Source organism: Melanotaenia boesemani, chromosome 20 (genome assembly GCF_017639745.1).
Source record: "Melanotaenia boesemani isolate fMelBoe1 chromosome 20, fMelBoe1.pri, whole genome shotgun sequence".
Classification (NCBI taxonomy): Eukaryota; Metazoa; Chordata; class Actinopteri; order Atheriniformes; family Melanotaeniidae; genus Melanotaenia; species Melanotaenia boesemani.
Window position 1 is genome coordinate 957,012 of NC_055701.1, and position 17,676 is coordinate 974,687.

Genomic DNA, 17,676 nt, shown 5'->3' on the forward strand with positions numbered 1-17,676 from the left:
GGATCCTTCACACCGGTATTGTTGCCTGTTTGGCCTGCAGGGTTCTTACCATGGTGATCGTCCTTGTCTGGCTGTCTGGGGGTCCTGCAGTGCAGCCCTATGGATGTAACGAGCTTCATACATCAAATTAGATTGACTGAACAGGTGAACCTTACAGAAAGCAACAATGGACGTGCTCGCGTGTTTTTCACTGTACAGGTACCGAGGTCTGGGATAAAGGAGGAAGCTCGGAGGGGACGGAGGTGGAAGCTCGGAGGGGACGGAGGAGGAAGCTCGGAGGGGACGGAGGTGGAAGCTCGGAGGGGACGGAGGTGGAGCTCGGAGGGGGTGGAGGTGGAGCTCGGAGGGGGTGGAGCCTTTGTGGTCGCTCCTGAACTGTGGGACTCTACGGGAAAGAGACGCCCCATCACTGTCCAGTTTTAGAAACGGCCTGAAGACGTTTTTACGATCTGGCCTTGGATCTAACATGAGACTCTTGTTTTCTTATTTTTAGTGTTTTATTGTTTTACTGCTATTGTTTCTGTTTCTACTTTGCATTTTACTTTACTTTGACAGTTTTTGCTTCTGTGCTGTTCAACTTACGTTGTTAAAATGCTCTATAAATAAATTCGAGCTGAGGCTGCATGTACGGGGAGAACATGCAGACTCTGCAAGTTATCCCGTGACAGCGGGGGGCTCTGGCTGGGGCCCCTCTCTGCTGCCCTCTGGGTGGGTCCAGGGTGGTCTTCGTGGTGGGGGGGCTTAGGTTGGTGTTCCAGGATGCTGCTGATGGCCTGGGTCTCTGGGCCGCCCTAGTCTTCCTCTAGCCTCGGTGGAGGGTCACACTCTGATCCTCCTCTTCCTCATCCTCTGCATGCTGACACAGCACAAGGGGTCCAGAGGGTTTATACACCAAGAGATGCTTTGGTTCAGGTGTGTGTGTTTCTGGTTCTTTGGTTCTGTCAGTCACACCAGGCCTGCTGCATGCTCACCTTCACAGGTGCAACTAATGAAGCTAATTGGACCAATAAGGCTCAGTTAAAGGAGCCTCCACTGGGAGGGGTGAAAGCTAGTCTGAACCTCAACACCAGCTGTGTAATCGTTTTTAATAATGGCAGATTCTTCGTGTGTGTGTTTATCGACCACATACAAACGATACAGACGGCGTTTTAGCTCTGATACATCACGTTCATCAGATCATATGTTGATCTCCACTTTGTTTACATAGCTGGCCTAGCTAAAGCCTTGCTAACAGCACCTTCTAAAAGCTTATTTTCTGTGCAGATGTTAATAAAACGGGTTCTGGACACATGACCCAGTGCAGAGGTCATTCTAGCAACCTTTAGTGGCTCCGACTGTACAACTCCAGATTAAATCAAACATCTGGGGCTATTTTTGGTAAAGGTGTGGAGGTTAAAGTAGTAGATGAGCTCGACTTGGAGGAAAGAACAAGTGCATCATCTCTCCATAGGAGTACCACAAGGCTCTCTTCTGGGCCCCCTCTCCTCACCACTGTAACCACACCCACTGGTACAATCCATGTCCAGTCATCATAACGTCAGCACAGCGTGATTGTCTGAATCCGATTCCAGTCCCACTGCTGCCCAGAGAGATTTCTGGGTCTCCAGCAGCTGTTTAACCCTTAAAACGCCGGCAGATGTCTCCGAGCGCTTTCACTCCTACCATCTTCGTTTCTCAGAAGCTGCAGTGTTTAACTCTGGGTGAACTCTACAGGCTGGTTTATAATAAAACAATAACCAGGCCAACCATAAATAGCTCAGATAAATGGCTTGTGGAGTTTTAGGGTTAAACTCAGATATTCAGGCTTCTTCTTCTGTTTTTCAGGATCATCATCTGTTCCTTTGGTTTCAGTTATTGCTCCATGGTGGTGGAAGAACTCTGAACACAGCTTCTACTCATGCTTCCATCGGGGTTTCCGACCATCTTCATGATTCCTGCTCTGAAGATAAAAACCAGAACCAGCTACGTGGCGTACCACTGCTAACTGCTACATATTAGAACAAGATGGCCTCCAGAAACCTCCAGCAGGGGTAAATGAGTCATGGCTTAAATAAACAAACAGGTGTGATTCCATAAAATTCAACACAAACAGCAGCAGGACCACAAGCAGACCTTCAGCAGGGTTAAACCATGACCTCAGAACGGTGACAGACTGAAGCGTTTAGCCTCAAAACTTCTGCTGTAAACACAAACAAATGAGCTCATCATTAACTCACCTCTGAGGAGAACGTGTCCATTATGCCACGAGAAGCTGCTTTTACAGTCTGAGTGAACGCTTGTTGTCGGCCGTCATCCATGATGAGCCGTGGGCTCTGCTTTACGAGCCACAGCTCAACATCTGGCTGCAGCTGGCAGATCAGAAAGCCTGAAACTGCTCCGATCCACAGACGGTACTGCAGGTGTGGAAAAACGGGCCCAGGGTTGTACTGGTTTTAATGTTGTGGCTGATCACATGACTGTTTACAGCCCCATAAAGCAGGTTCATGCAGAAAACACCAGACCCCCTTTCCTCACATGAACCCGGTCCAGGATCCCATCAGGTGGTTTTCATTTGGTTCCATTCTGAGTTCCAAAGTCTGAATGATCCACAATCCTGAATTCCTTATCCTGGAAACAGAAACCTGGAAACTAAATCCCGGAAAACAGAATCTTGGAAAACAGAATCCATCACCAAACTTCCGTCTGACCGATGGAAGCAGAAATGTCGCCCTCTGTGTCGTGGTGCTCCGCCCAGCATCCACCCAGATCACTGGTGATGGAGGACCAGAACATCCAGCATCATCTCCAGGCTCCACTTTACCTTCAGTAAATAAATACTGTCAGCCGAGCAGTCGGACGCTGCGGGAACCAACCTATTATCCCTTCATGCAACGAGTTGCTTCACCGTAAATGAAGCATTCTGACTCTTTTGCTACGACCAAAGTTCAGCTGATTACCAACACGAAGCTTTTCTTGGTCCAAAATCAGGACCAACCACCTGCACTCAAACTCGTCTCTGCAATATTTCATTAAAAAGTGTTTCCAGGCTCCTAAAACTCTCTGTTTGGACTTTATTTAAATCTCACTGCCTCAGTCGAAGCCTCGAGGACCTCCTGTGCTCTTTAATGGACCAGTTTGGGGGTCCAGGGACCCTAGGTTGGGAACCACTAACCATGGCAGTGTTGATGCTGAACAACATATAAAAATACATGACATGATGCATTCACTTGCACTCAGATATCAGAGGTTTACCAGGTACAGAAAGAATCATTTTGCTCTTCTTCACCTTTAGAGCTGCGTCAGTTAAACTTCGTTTAGACAAGATTAAAGCTTGTTTGCTTTAAATGGTGAATGCTCTGTATTTATAAAGCACTTTACATCTAAAGGTTTTATTTATTGCCTTTTATACTTTATAGTGAAGATTTTTAAAATCACTTAATAATCATGAGAGAAATGATCCCAAACCAGCCAAATAATTAAAACCACGTACGTCCACGGGAGGAAAAATAAAAGCGGTGCTGCAGAGGGAGACGTCTTCATCCGCATGTTCGTGAAGGTTTTTTGAACAGATGTTTAGGTAGATGGTGACGTTAATCAGGTTTATTGTTTTAATAGTGTTTTTCTTTTTATGTTTGACATCTTTCATTTTCTGTATTTTAAGCAGTTTTGTTTATATTGTTCTATGAATCACTTTGAAAATGTGCTATATAAACACATTTATTGTTATTATTAGTGTGATATTTAAGTGAAGCATCATAAAATTAACCCAGACGCAGCGATAACCTGGAACGGCTGCAGGGAATAGTTCATATTTTATAAGGAGGAGGAGGGATATTCATGCTCTTCGGTTCCTCTGACGTCAGCTGTGATCCGGTCAGGAAGTTCTGTTCCTGGTTCTGACTGAGTTTCTTTATTTGCACAACTCTCTCATTTCAGTGATGCACGTGCACGCTGTGTTTCCCTGTCAGGGCAGCAAACCGCCCACATTTCATTTGGTGTTGTGTTGCCACCTGGTGGTCAACAGGAAGTACTGCAGCTGCAGGCAGACCAACGCCTGAGTTTGATTCTTCTGCTAATGACACCTGATGTCTGGTCCTCTGATGGAGGCTAAACAGCATCTATAACAGGGATCAGGCTTACTGGGGAAGAGTGGAAAGGTTTTCCTACAGCTACATTATCCAGAATAAAACGGTCCAGAGATTCTGATGTCACATCGATATCATGTTTACTCAGTAAACGGATACTAACAAACAGCCTCTGTGTAAATAAAGTTTTCTGGCAGCATTCATGTTTGTCAGCATCTCAGAGGCTGGACCAGGACGGTAGAGTTCCCCTCGGATGTCTTAAACAGTTATAAAAGCAGGAATTCACCTCATTTTTGCTTCTTTGTTTCTCTCCTGTCGACCACGTTCAACTAGAGAACCATCATCTTCCAGATAAAATCATTTATTTACACGTGTCAGTGTTAGGAGGAGAAGCAGGTTGATGAGCTGCAGCCTCCCAGAAGATTCCCACATTAAAGTCCAGATGATTCCCACATTAAAGTCCAGATGATTCCCAGATGTTGGATCTGACTGGAAATCTGCTCAGTTTGAATCATCTCTTTTTATTTGTTTTAACCTCGTAAACAACAACACATTCACGCTGCATCCGCTGCTCCTCTACAGCCTTACAGGAGAAATCCACACATGAACCACGTTTCACATGAGAATCACGTGAACTGAACACGTGAAAAGAAGGCGAACTACACGCGAGAAAAGTTTTTCATGTGGTTCACAGGTGAGAAAACATGAATTCCACATGAGAGTCAAGTTTCTACGTTTCATCCTGACATGAAGGTTTTCTACCGAGACTCCGTCCAGGAATCCATCACGGATGTAAACACATGTAACGTTAAAACCCAGAATTCAGATGAAAGGATGAAACAAACAAACAAACAAACAAACAAACGTCTGCTTCTCTCCGAGTCCTGATTTCAGCCTGGAAGCTGCTGGTTTTCTCATTGTGAGGAGGTACATGGCAGCTCTGCAGAGGAAGACGTCGGTAGAAACCATCAGCAGGTCTCTTCATCGCTGCTCCTCCTCCTCTTCCTCCCGTCTCCGTCTGACGCTCCGTGGTGGTACCTGACCCTGGTCTCCGGGAGGCTCTGGCCCGGCCCCAGCACCTGCCTGACGGTCACGTTGACCCTGGAGCTCCGGATGTACCTGGAAATCACCGCCCAGTCTTGGTCCGACACCGGCTCCAGGACGCCGCCCTGGGGCAGGGGGGGCGCCGGACTCGGATCCTCTAGAGATGCTGCTCGCTCCGGAGGCGCCGGGAGGATGCGCGGGACAGCGTGGTAGAGGAGGCGGCTCTGGCCCGACATCACCATGATGTCCCCGCTATGCATGAACATGGCGGTGGGGGGGTCCTGTCTGCGGGTGCCCCCCAGGAGGAAGACGGCCGAGTGTCCAAAGCTGTCCAACAAAGACAAGGAGAGTCAGAAGGGGCGAAGACTTTTCTAGGAAGCAACATCCTGAGGACAGGCTGCACCTGAAGGACAGCAGAGGACGAGTGTGGTCCAGCTCCGACTCGTCCACGTGGATTCCCAGAGACGAGTCGGGGCGGTAGAAGTTCAGGATGGCGGCTTCGGAGCGGAAGCCCGGGAACCCGCAGGCGGCCGTTACCTGGACGGACAACGCGTGGAGGTCGGCCGGGAACGGCGTGAAGCTGTCGGCGGAGTACGTCTGGGGGGGAGAACAGAGAGGTCAAGTCTGGGCTGGAGACCGGAACCTCGTCCATCAGCTGATGGACGGTCACATGACACTGATGACATGATCAATGATTCACGTCGACCAATCAACTCGTCTCTCTCAACAGGTTCATTTCTGGATCACCTGTTTGTCTAACATTGGTTAAAAGGTCGTCCCATGGCTGATGCGTTTGTGTGTCAAGAGTTACGGAGGAATTTTCACTTTTCACCATTTAGTTAAACATTTTAAAAGTGAGAAGAACATGCAGGACATGTCTGAGGAGGAGGAAGCTGGAATAAAATGAAACATGGAATAAATACATGCATGAAAAATAAAATAAGCAAACTAAACATTACAAACTAAAATAAAGACAAACACTAAATGAATGAATAAAAAAACAGAAGACAGAACTAAATTAAAATTTAATAAAACAAAGTCCTTTTCTTGCTTTCCTGGAGGCTGAGATGTTTCAGGATGTTTTCTGATGCTGGAATAAAACCTGACGTGACAGCTGACCTTCTTCCACACTGACGTGTTTGGCCGCTGATGCAGCCGCAGGATCGATCCTGCAGCCGCTCACCTGCTCGCCGTTAGCGCCGCTCACCTTGGTGCTCCAGTTGTAGTGGTAACCCAGAGTGACCCAGCGCAGCTTCTCCAGCAGAGTTTTTTCTGGTCTCTTTCCAGGAGGACAGCTGTGGAGGACACGGAACTCAAGGATCAGACCACAAAGCCAACATGAGGATGTCTGTCCCTGCAGCGCCACCTGCTGGTTGGAGGATCTGAGAGGATGATTGGGGTCACGCTGCCTGACCATCCAGGACCCCCCTCCTCCCTGCGATGGCCGGTTTTCTGTCCCGGCCTCAGACAGAAGGCACCGCAGTCCGACATGCAGAACTGGAAGGTTGCGGGTTTTTATCCAGCAGCCGTCAGACAGTTAAACACACGGTAACGCCTGGCAACATGCGGCCATCCTGGGTACTTTAACTCAGCATTTCTACCATATTTATACTCATTCCTCCTAAAAGGCTGTGATGTGATGTCCTCGTGCATCTCTGGTGTCCTGTTGCTGAATGACAATAAAGAACCCTCTTCTGGAGGTGAGACAACAATGTTCAGCATTAATCTGCATATTTCTGGTTAAATTATCTCCGAGCTGCTCGACCAATCAAACAAATGTCTCACCTGAGGACGTGAGCGCTCTTGCCCCAGATGTCCTGGGTGTCGGAGGGAGACATGTGCATGTCCAGGTTACAGATGTTCGGTTTCTGAGGGTAGGTCTTCAAACACTGCCTGATCCAAAAGGCCTGGGAACCTCGAAGGAACGGATTGGAGATGAAGATGAACCCTGAGGACACAGTGATGTTCCAAATGTGAGACCCAGCAGAGTGACGAGCTACCGGAGACAAGTCTGGAGAGGACATAGGGTCCCCTCCAGTAAGAGTTCAGTACGTTAGATGAACAGTGTTCACCTGGACAGTCCTGCAGGCCGAAGGCTCTCCACTCTCTGACGGGCTTCAGTCCGACCCGAGCGGCCTCCTCATCGCTCACGGCAGCAGGATGCAGCTTAGCTGGAACTACCTGTCAGGTTCACACAGACCTCCACCATCAGGCCGAAGCTCAAACCTGCTCATCTGATCGTAAAGATTTTAACTTCATAAAGTCTAAACTCCGCCTCTGATTACTGGGCGTCACCGTCAAGCTCTTAGAAGCAGGCGGCCAGCCGCCTCCGTCTGGACTGGTTATTATATGACGGATTTGCAGATTATTTATGGTCGCGCTGCGTCGCCGCCGTAGCTCCACGGGCTCTCTGGTGATTGGTCAGTTTGGGATCACATGTTGCCGGATATCTGGATCTTCTGGCTGAATTTGTGTGGTAACCGCCATTTTTAAAAACAATAACCAGTGGATCAAGTTGATGAGAGGCTGATCGAATTATTTCTTCGTTTTCTTCACAAGCTAATAAAGACACTGAACCATGCTGGACGCCATTGTTGTTTTAAAACATGAAAATACCACCGAACTGAGAGAACCATCAAAAGAACTCCGACCTGGTGAGTTTACCGGTCGATACGCCCCTGCTGCCACCTTCAGGTTAGGAGGAGAAACTGCAACATGACACCAAAACGACATGTACATCCTACGCCGAGTGGAGAGCAAACTCACCAGCGTCAGCTACTCCGTAGCCGACCGCACGCAGACGCCGCGCGTCAGCTACGCCGTAGCCGACCGCACGCAGACGCCGCGCGTCAGCTACGCCGTGGCCGACCGCACGCAGACGCCACGGTGGTCACAGCCAAACAACCAGTTTTACTGCAGAAAGCTTGGCCAACATTTTCCACGTTACCATGGAGACGCATCCTCACACCTTTTGAATAAGATGCAGTGGAATTGAGACGAGATTCTGGCTGGGAAGTCTGGAATGTTCTGGAAGTCCTACTTCTGAAGGAGACTTTAGTCATCAGACGTTCTTCGTTAACAAACGCAGCATCAGGATGTCTGGATGTAGTTCCCGAGTCCTGTTGCTTCATTTTCCACAAAGAGCCGCACCGGATTCTACACGGAGACTGAAACACGAACATGTTCGGAAAGCTGAAGAGTCGCTACCGGAACGTCCAGCTTCTCCTGGTCATGATGAGAAAAGTTTTAATGGTTAAGAAATGAGCCAGTAAATGTTGACGTGAACGGCCAGAGGAGGATCCAGGTCTGGTGTATCTGCCGTGTGAGGGTCAGGGTTAGGCCTCGCTAGTTTTACCACCACAAACCTTTTCATGATTTTTCTGAAAGTGAAGGTGAACAGCCTTCCAGAGGGAAAGTTTTAACAGATTCCAGCTGTTTATGTGTGAAGTGGAAAAATAAAAGTCTAGAAAGGCAGCCTATGGAGACAGTCTATTATTAAATTTATTATAGTACTTAGATTTTATTAATTTTACTTAAAAAATAGTTGAAATACTTTAACTAATTAATCTTTAGCCAACAACAGCTGACATTGAATAAATAAATACATTTTTGTATGTATTCAAGCATTTGGAGAATAAAGCAGAATCTCATTCTTGTTAACAAAGATTTCATTTTTACAAAGATCCGTTTCTTTCTGAGAAGAACTCTTCCGTTCACATTTCCTGAACTTTCCCGCTTCTACCCGCAGCAAACATTATTTATGCCGGTACTTTCAGCTCAGGGATGAAAACGAGCATCACGTCCCCCCGTTAGCCGAGCTGCGTCCGCCTCCGTCCCGGCCGGTGGGCCGTCTGTCCCCCCACCTTGTCTCCCGGTGTCCCGCTGCAGAAGTCGGTTACATCCCTGAAATCCGGCGGAGGTTCTCTTCTCTTATAGAACTTAAATATTTTTCTAAAAGCATCTTCTCCACTCTCTACCATGGAGGCCGCCATCTTGGCCATGACGTGTATGAACTTTCAACTTCCGCCTTTTCCGGTTTACAGATTAAAAAAATAACAGACGACTATCTATCTATCTATCTATCTATCTATCTATCTATCTATCTATCTATCTATCTATCTATCTATCTATCTATCTATCTATCTATCTATATATATATATATATATAAAAATAATATAAAAATATAAAAATAAAAATAAATAATAATAATTTAAAATAAATAAAAATAATTTAACGCATGCGCTGATGTAACCCACGTAACTACGTCACAGGTCAGAGTGGCATTTGAAGGACGAAACATGGCGGCGCCGTCTAAGAAAGTGTTTGAGGTCTTCGTGTCTAAAATCCCGTGGACCGTCGCCAGCAGTGAGTCTCTTTCTTTCCTCAAATAAATCCCAACGTGTCAAGTTTCTACTGGAATGTTTTTGGAACAAATTCTCAGTTTTATTGTCATCTTTTTAGCCTCGTGTTGCTGAATGTGAAGAGACGCGTGACGTTAAAGATGTGTCTTCATGCACTTTAAATGGGCAGTATGTGTTCAGACTGTTGAATGAGGAATTAATTGCACTATTATTATTATTTTATTTATGAACCTGTCTGTTACAGTCCAGCAGTTTCCTAAAAACTCTGCTGAGCAGTGAATTGAATAAAACCCTTCATTAGTCCCTCAGTGGGGAAACTGCTTTGTTGCAACAGTACAGGTGATATCAAACACACACACAATAAATTATAATATATCCAGTATCTGGTCTGCAGGGTGAGTGTGTACAGGACATAAACATGTACATGAACACGTATATAAACATGTATGTAAACATGTAAAGACAGTTTCATGTGTTCATTATATTGTGAGACAGCAGCAGGAGGAAAGACCTGCAGCATCTCCTCCACACAGCGAGGATGGACCAGTCTGTCCCTGAAGGAGCAGATAGGGGGCCTGCAGGGGGGCTCATGGTCCGGCTTTGGGGGCACTGAGTCCAGAGACCAGCCCAGGACCAAGCTGGACTTGTAATGGGCCAGTCGAGCTCTGGGGGGACAGTGCACCTCTGGACCTCTTAGGTCTGCCCGTTTTCAGTGTTTCCACCTCAGAGCTTCTTCAGCAGCTTGTCAGCGTCGGTGGAAGCCTGAATCTGGTGTGGTGCCTCTGGCCCAAGAGTTTCGGAGGTGGTGATCCCTGGATTAGGCATTAAATGAGGTTGTCATGGCAACGTGAGTGGTTTTTATTCCTTGCGACACTCTGAGCTGGTGACTGACAGCCCGACATGTTTGTGTTTTTCAGAGGAGATGAAGGAGTACTTCGGACAGTTCGGCCTGGTGAGGAGCTGCCTCCTACCGTTTGTAAGTGAACCTGAATCAGACTCGGTTATTAATCCAGGACAAGAAAACACGACTCGTGTGACCGAAGCTCAGAAATTTGAAGCTGAACAGTTAAAAGTCTAAAATGACCACAAAAAAAACGGAGGATGAATGAAAGATGTTAACACCGGGACGGCGACAGCTGCTGGTCACATGACCTCAGCAGAGGCAGCGACAGATCCGACCAATCACACGAGGCTCGACCGTCTAGGGCGTACAACCAGAGGTTCAAATAACTCATCTTATTCATGTCTGAGGCTTCCAGCGGATAGAAAAGTCTTCACCCAGCTGAAGTTCCAGATTTTTAAATCACTTCCAGACTTTTTCCTCCTTCAATGTGAACTTTAACCGGAGCTGTTCACCTGGAAGCAGGAAGCTGGGCGAATGTTGGACAATCTGGACTTTATCTGGACCAGAGTCCTGGTGGAGACAGAATGCTGGGAGTTTTAGTTAAAGGGCGTCCAAATTTATGCATCCAGACTGTTAAAGGTTATTTTTCCTATTTTTCCTGGAACAGCCGGTTTGTTTTCCAGGTGAACTGTTCAGGTTATTAAAGGTCTCATTAAAGGAGGACATGAATTAAAAACCAGGACCCGTATTCCTGACGATTCTGGGAATCCTCTGAGATCCGAACTCAGCCTAGCAAGGCGTCCTAGGTCAGGAGTGATTCCAGAACGTTCTCAGAGCTCCGAGCAAGGACTGGACAGCAACTCCCGTCTCACTGAGGAGGTGTGGTCCACCCGTTGCTAGGCGCGAGTCATCATTTCAGAAGCTGTGATTGGTTGATCCTAAAGGTAAAAAACAGCTCTGGAGGCAGCGGGACGTCAGATCAGTAGATTTATTGGTGGAATCTGAGAATCCAGGAATGCGGCCGCGGCGTTTCACCTGGAGGACGTCACTTTACCCAGAAACCAAGTTAAAATGGACTAAACCTGAACCTCTCCACATAAACAAGTTCTGGTTTTATTTCTGGCTGAAACTTTTAGTCTAACCCAGACGAAGCTGCAGGGAAGGTTGGGAGGGAGCTGGTTCGCTGAGGCCTCACCGGGCAAACATCAGAAAGTTCTGCTTCTCCCGTCTGGAAAGCGGCGCCGTTTCTAGCCTGTGCAGAGAGAATAAATGGGAATGTTGTTCTGCTGCATCTTCCCCACTGAAGGTTGTCATTTTATGTGGTTTTAAACCAGGACAAGCAGACAGGCTTCCACAGAGGCTTCTGCTGGATCGGGTTCTCCACGGAGGAAGGGCTGAGCAACGCGCTGCAGAAGGACCGTCACGTCCTGGAGGGAGCGAAGGTAAAACGAGCATCAAACGTCCGGATCAGGAGCAGGAGGTGAAACGTCATGCTTCCTGTTGTTTTCAGCTCCAGGTTCAGAGGAACAGACGTCCGTTTGGAGGAGCAAAGTCGGACAAAGACGCCGACTTTGACTGACGCGCGGTGGACGGGACAGACGAGACGTTCAGGGACCATCTAGAAATGATCCTTGGACCCCGGTGGATGCATCCGTGTCCAAGTGTTTCTGTTTGTGTGTGTCAGCGTCTTGGTTTTCATGGTTGTCCTTTAATAAAATCTCTGTGTTGTCAAACTTCAGCTTGTGGAGGTTGTTTAAACCTTTTTCAGTCAATAACTGATAATAAAGAAAAATAGTTTTATTATTATTAAAACTATATTTCTGTTGGGTTGACTTTACGAAAAGAATCATTGTTTTCTTACCTTTTGAAATGAAGCACACCTGAGAGCGGCCATGTTCCTGCCAGGAAAGGCGAGTAGAAGAAGAGCGAGAGATGAAGAGGAAGGTGGAGGAATCCGTGGCTGATGTTGTGTGGACATTTGAGAGAAACTGTTGGGGATCAGAATGATTGCAGTAATTTAGCATTTATATCATTTAGATGCAGTTGTAAGAAGGTGTGGAAATAATATTTAAAATGTTTGTTTTATCCCATGACAAAAATAATAGAATGACCTGATGTAGAAGATGCTACTTCAGCTTTTTTATTTAGCAAATATAAATGAAGTTACATGAAATAAAGTAAATATGCAAAATTAAGTTTGATTGCTTAGCACTCTGGCTTTTATTGATAGCTTAGATATATAGATATGCCATCAGAGGTAACACAAAGAAAGATGAAATATGATAAAATATTAAATATTATCTAAATTCTATAGAAATCCGATTTGTTGTGGAATTTCTTTAATTATTTCCCGTCGGAGAACAGATTATCCGAGTTCCAAGTTGCCTTGAACGCAGCATCGGCTTGCAGTATTTGAACAGCTTTTTACGCATGCGTGAAAGTGTCGCATTAGAACCCGGAAGTGTAGTTTAAATGAGTTATAAACAGCAACATTCGAAGATTAGCTTAACATCGGCGGTAATGAAACCGGGTCTCCTCGTGTAGAACTACATTACCCAGAACTCCTCGCGAACGCGCGTCGAACACTCGAGAAGAGGTCAAAACAAAACCGGTAAGCGAGCTACAGACGCGGCGCGTGCAGTGTGAGGTGAGGCGGCAGTGGTTGTGTTTCAGGTGAAGGCGTGTTTGTGTCACACCTGTCACCCTCCGCGTGGGTCTGAAAGGCTGCTCTCCGCGGCGTGTCCGCTCACACACTCATGTTACAAAAGTGGTTGCATAATACAGGTATAAGAAGTGTTTATGTCACCGCCGCCATACATACACTGCGCGCGCCTGTAGTCTTCCTATAGCACACAGTTTGTCACCTGGGGTCAGGTCACACGCGAACGAGCCGTCCTCGTGTCCTGCTTCCAGTCCGGCAGGTAAACAGGAGAGAGACGGGACAGCTGTCCTCAGGTGTGTCATTCCCAGAACAACGTACCTCTGGTCGCGCGGGGTGAGTGCCGAAGTGAAGACCGGTGTCAGCTGATGTTCATGACCTGTTACATGTCATTTAAAAACACGCGAGTGCGCGTGGACGAGCAGGAGAACTTTAAATCACAACATTTCTCAGTGGGATTCTGTGATGAAATGTCCACAGAACAGATGGCGTTAATCCAAAGAAAACATTTATCAGTTATTTCAGCTTCAACTTTGTTTAAAGAAGATAACATTAGAAAGTGGAATTCTAAAAGGCTGGCCTCCACTCTTATCCACTCATTCCTGCTGGTATGACAGAGTTACAACACAGTCAGCTTTATTCTGAGCCCGTGAAATGAATAAAAACTGGTTTCTGTTTCTGTTAACTCACTTCTTCTTCTGCAGCCCTCTGATGGCGGCCCGGCTCCTGAAGGTGTCCTCTCTGGCCACAGCCGTGCTCGCCTCCTCTGGGTTTTACCTGCACAGCAGACAGCTGGACCTCAATGACCTGAGCGTGGTCCGCTTCGGACGGGCTGCCGCCGTGGTGAGTTCAGAAACAGGTGTATGTAGCGGGTAACCTGATCAGTGGTAGTTTAACTTCATCGAGCGGACCTTCTACCAGCCTGTTGATGGTCATTTTGTCTGTGTATTATTTAAACATGAGAAGACTCGTGTTGTTGTAAGCTGGCCGAAGCAGAGCTGGAAAAAAAGAAATCCCAGTTAAAACACCAGCAGAACTCAGTATGTGTTGTAGACTATTTTTTATTTAAAGTTGGAACAGGAGCAACAAAAGGCTGGAAAATAGCTGGGTATAAAAGGAGCACTTCAGAGAGGCAGAGTCTCAGATGGAAGATGCTGCTTCATCACGTCTGTGCTTGCTTGTCTCCAGACGGCCGTCATCAGCTACGACTATCTGACAGCTTTCAAGCATGTGGACTACGGCACCGAGGAGTACTGGGCCCTCAAGTCCAAGGTAGGCCACCGCTTCCGTAAGGTTCCAGCTGAGTGAGAAACACCGTGAGATTAGAGGCGTTTCTAGATCCTTTCTGGAAGACAAAGATCACATCAGCGGTGTAAATCTCTGAGAGGATGACGAGGTTTGCTTTCTGCCTGCAAGGTAAAGGTTCCTGAAAACCACATGCAGCCAGTTTTTCCTCTCCGAGACCAAGCGGTGGACAAACCAGCTGTCATTCTGCTCCTGCGCAGATTGCAGTGAAACTACTCCCAGCCAATGGAGTCATAGAGATGATGATGATGTCACTTCCTGGGTGCGTTTGTTTTACTTCCCAGGTGTGAATAAACTGCGTTATATTTGCCAGCCACGTATGCTCGATTTTCTCCTGATACAACCTCATAAAGGCCAATAAATTTCTCACGTAGGACTAAATAAATCTTGAACGCACTGCCTCTTCTTCTCTCAGACACGTTTTGTGTCCCACCACCATCATCATCATCGTCATCATCTCGGAGAACTACGGGTGTGGAAGTGATCTGAGGTTATCAGCTACTGAGCTGTAGCTGTGTGTCTGCATAGAAAGGCATGCTTACAAATATTTAGCATAAACTAACCTTCACTTAGTTAAACCTCAGATGTCCAAGTGTCAGTGAATGCAGCATGTCAAGCATTTCTCTACGTTGTTCTGCACAAACACTGAAAAATGTCTTCAGCTGTTTGTTTTTACACATTTAACATCTGATGACCACTGCAGTTGTAATAACCAGCTAATTATTAATTATAGGTTTCATCTGTGCTCCCCTTTCCTGGTCAGTGCTCCGGCCTGGTCCCCCAACAGAGCTGTTCTAGAGCGCCCTGAAGCATAAACCCTTCCTACCACCTGTCAGCCACCTGGTTAGAGAAAGTCCTGCCCTGATTTCTATTTCAGAACATGCTCATGTTTCCTGTCACCACATTCATGGCCCCTAAAAGAAAAAGCTGCCTATCCAGCATCTGATGTAGAGAAAACCAGAGATATCTACAGTAATACTAGATGCTTCATGGCGGAGCTTCGAACGTCCTCACCCGGCGGCCATATTGCCACAGCCTTGCTCTCTCTGGGATCTGTGGTATCTGAGGGAAGGTGAGAGACCTGCACAAACATAAATACTGTTATCTGGCTGAAGTCCTCACAGATTTACAGACGGTTTGGTGTCTTACTAAAGTTATGAACGTGGTTACAATTCTGGATACTTGAACATGGTGAAATTGCAGCTTTTCTGTAAACGTGCAGCTTAGGTGTGTTTTCCATCAGTAAGGCTCATCAGAGCAGCAGAGCGGCTCATTCGCCAGGCACCAGCAAGTTCCAGCCAATCACAGCCATCAGAGAGCAGGAGGTCGTGTACCTGGTAGCAGGAGGATCGTGTTGGACGATGAGTTTTAGCTGGAGCGGCACATCGGCTGCACACAGTATGGCCGACAGTCCCCACCATGCTGCTGGCGTTAGCTGCTCCCTGGTTTAAGCTAAAGCTGCATCGCATCGCCAAGATGGCTCCTCCTCGCTTCCAGAGAAACACCAGAAGCTCCACAACACGGTCCTGCTCACAGGAACCAGCCCAGACAGGTTTTTAGGTTGTTTGTGTGTCTCCATGTGAATATCTCCACAGTAGTGTAGTTCTCTGTACAGGGTGGGGTTCAACAAGCTGCATCAATGGATGTAAACGCATAAATCTTCTACCTATTTTCTTTTCCAAATAAATTTCACTTTTATGTCCAAGGTTTTACAGACATGAAGAGAATGTCAATAAAGTATTATGTCTTCCGTTTACCCGCAGAGCGTTACGCTCTGTAACGCGCCGCCGGTGTACAGCGGGTTATGGTACGATATACCAGCGGTACGTTACGCTCTGTAACGCGCCGCCGGTGTACAGGTCGTTGCGTCTGTATGTTGTAGTAAATTAACAGTCACAGAGATGATGGAGGAGTCAGATCAGAAAATGATTCAGAGCCAGAGGAAGTCACCACATCAGGTCCTCTGACCTCCATCTTTATTCCTCATTGCAGTTAATGAGCTCTGATGTCTGCATCTCATCTTCCTGGTGGTTTGTGTGTCCATCAGTCGGCAGGGCAACCAGCTGCTTTTAGCCTCTGCTGAAGAGCTCAGCAGCCACTTGTTCCAGCCTCATCAAAGGCTTCCAGAGCCAACCAGAGGCCAATTATCCGGCATCAGAGGGAGCGTGGAGCTCTGAGCTAACTGGAGCTGGAATGTGGGCTCACATCTGCTACCTGTTTATATTCACATGATCACATGATCACATGATCACACAGCTGAAGCACCAGGTCTGCTGGAGTTTAAATGAAATCAGATTTAACCTTTTAATTTTATCATCTGACCAAGATCTACACCGTCCTCTTCATCTACACCCATCTACACCCACCATCCTCTTCATCTACACCATCCTCTTCATCTACACCCATCTACACCCACCATCCTCTTCATCTACACCGTCCTCTTCATCTACACCCATCTACACCCACCATCCTCTTCATCTACACCGTCCTCTTCATCTACACCCATCTACACCCACCATCCTCTTCATCTACACCGTCCTCTTCATCTACACCCATCTACACCCACCATCCTCTTCATCTACACCGTCCTCTTCATCTACACCCATCTACACCCACCATCCTCTTCATCTACACCGTCCTCTTCATCTACAACCATCTACACCCACCATCCTCTTCATCTACACCGTCCTCTTCATCTACACCCATCTACACCCACCATCCTCTTCATCTACACCGTCCTCTTCATCTACACCCATCTACACCCACCATCCTCTTCATCTACACCATCCTATTCATCTACACCCATCTACACCCACCATCCTCTTCATCTACACCATCCTATTCATCTACACCCATCTACACCCACCATCCTCTTCATCTACACCCACCATCCTCTTCATCTACACCCATCTACACCCACCATCCTCTTCATGTACACCCATCTACACCCACCATCCTCTTCATCTACACCCATCTACACCCACCATCCTCTTCATGTACACCCATCTACACCCACCATCCTCTTCATCTACACCCATCTACACCCACCATCCTCTTCATCTACACCGTCCTCTTCATCTACACCCATCTACACCCACCATCCTCTTCATCTACACCGTCCTCTTCATCTACACCCATCTACACCCACCATCCTCTTCATCTACACCGTCCTCTTCATCTACACCCATCTACACCCACCATCCTCTTCATCTACACCCATCTACACCCACCATCCTCTTCATCTACACCGTCCTCTTCATCTACACCCATCTACACCCACCATCCTCTTCATCTACACCATCCTCTTCATCTACACCCATCTACACCCACCATCCTCTTCATCTACACCATCCTCTTCATCTACACCCATCTACACCCACCATCCTCTTCATCTACAC

At 47.0% G+C, this 17,676-nt stretch overlaps 3 protein-coding genes across 9 annotated transcripts in view; 2 read left to right on the forward strand and 1 right to left on the reverse strand.

Annotated features, from left to right (window-relative positions):
* Positions 1-4,490: 4,490 nt before the first annotated feature.
* Positions 4,491-12,255, reverse strand: alkbh1 (alkB homolog 1, histone H2A dioxygenase). Of its 2 annotated transcripts, none has more exons than XM_041972323.1 (6): positions 12,176-12,255; positions 7,181-7,289; positions 6,894-7,056; positions 6,316-6,403; positions 5,512-5,705; positions 4,491-5,435 (listed from the first exon to the last, which is right to left on the reverse strand). In XM_041972323.1, the coding sequence occupies exons 1-6, from the start codon at positions 12,206-12,208 to the stop codon at positions 5,033-5,035; spliced, it is 990 nt and encodes a 329-aa protein (XP_041828257.1). In that variant the 5' UTR covers positions 12,209-12,255; the 3' UTR covers positions 4,491-5,032. The 2 variants fall into 2 exon arrangements, with proteins under 2 accessions (XP_041828257.1, XP_041828256.1); XM_041972322.1 differs by lacking the exon at positions 12,176-12,255 and adding an exon at positions 8,972-9,141.
* Positions 9,344-12,047, forward strand: LOC121631430 (SRA stem-loop interacting RNA binding protein). The gene is made up of 4 exons (XM_041972339.1): positions 9,344-9,474; positions 10,388-10,446; positions 11,649-11,756; positions 11,825-12,047. The coding sequence occupies exons 1-4, from the start codon at positions 9,408-9,410 to the stop codon at positions 11,891-11,893; spliced, it is 303 nt and encodes a 100-aa protein (XP_041828273.1). The 5' UTR covers positions 9,344-9,407; the 3' UTR covers positions 11,894-12,047.
* A 573-nt stretch (positions 12,256-12,828) lies between the features above and the next one.
* Positions 12,829-17,676, forward strand: part of adck1 (aarF domain containing kinase 1) — an 87,190-nt gene continuing 82,342 nt past the window's right edge. For 4 of the 6 annotated variants that reach the window (XM_041972314.1, XM_041972312.1, XM_041972308.1 and 1 more), the window contains exons 1-3: positions 12,937-13,309; positions 13,678-13,816; positions 14,162-14,245. In XM_041972314.1, the coding sequence (XP_041828248.1) occupies positions 13,685-13,816; positions 14,162-14,245 (216 nt within the window). In that variant the 5' untranslated portion in view covers positions 12,937-13,309; positions 13,678-13,684. The other 2 variants (XM_041972309.1, XM_041972310.1) reach the window with 2 other exon arrangements.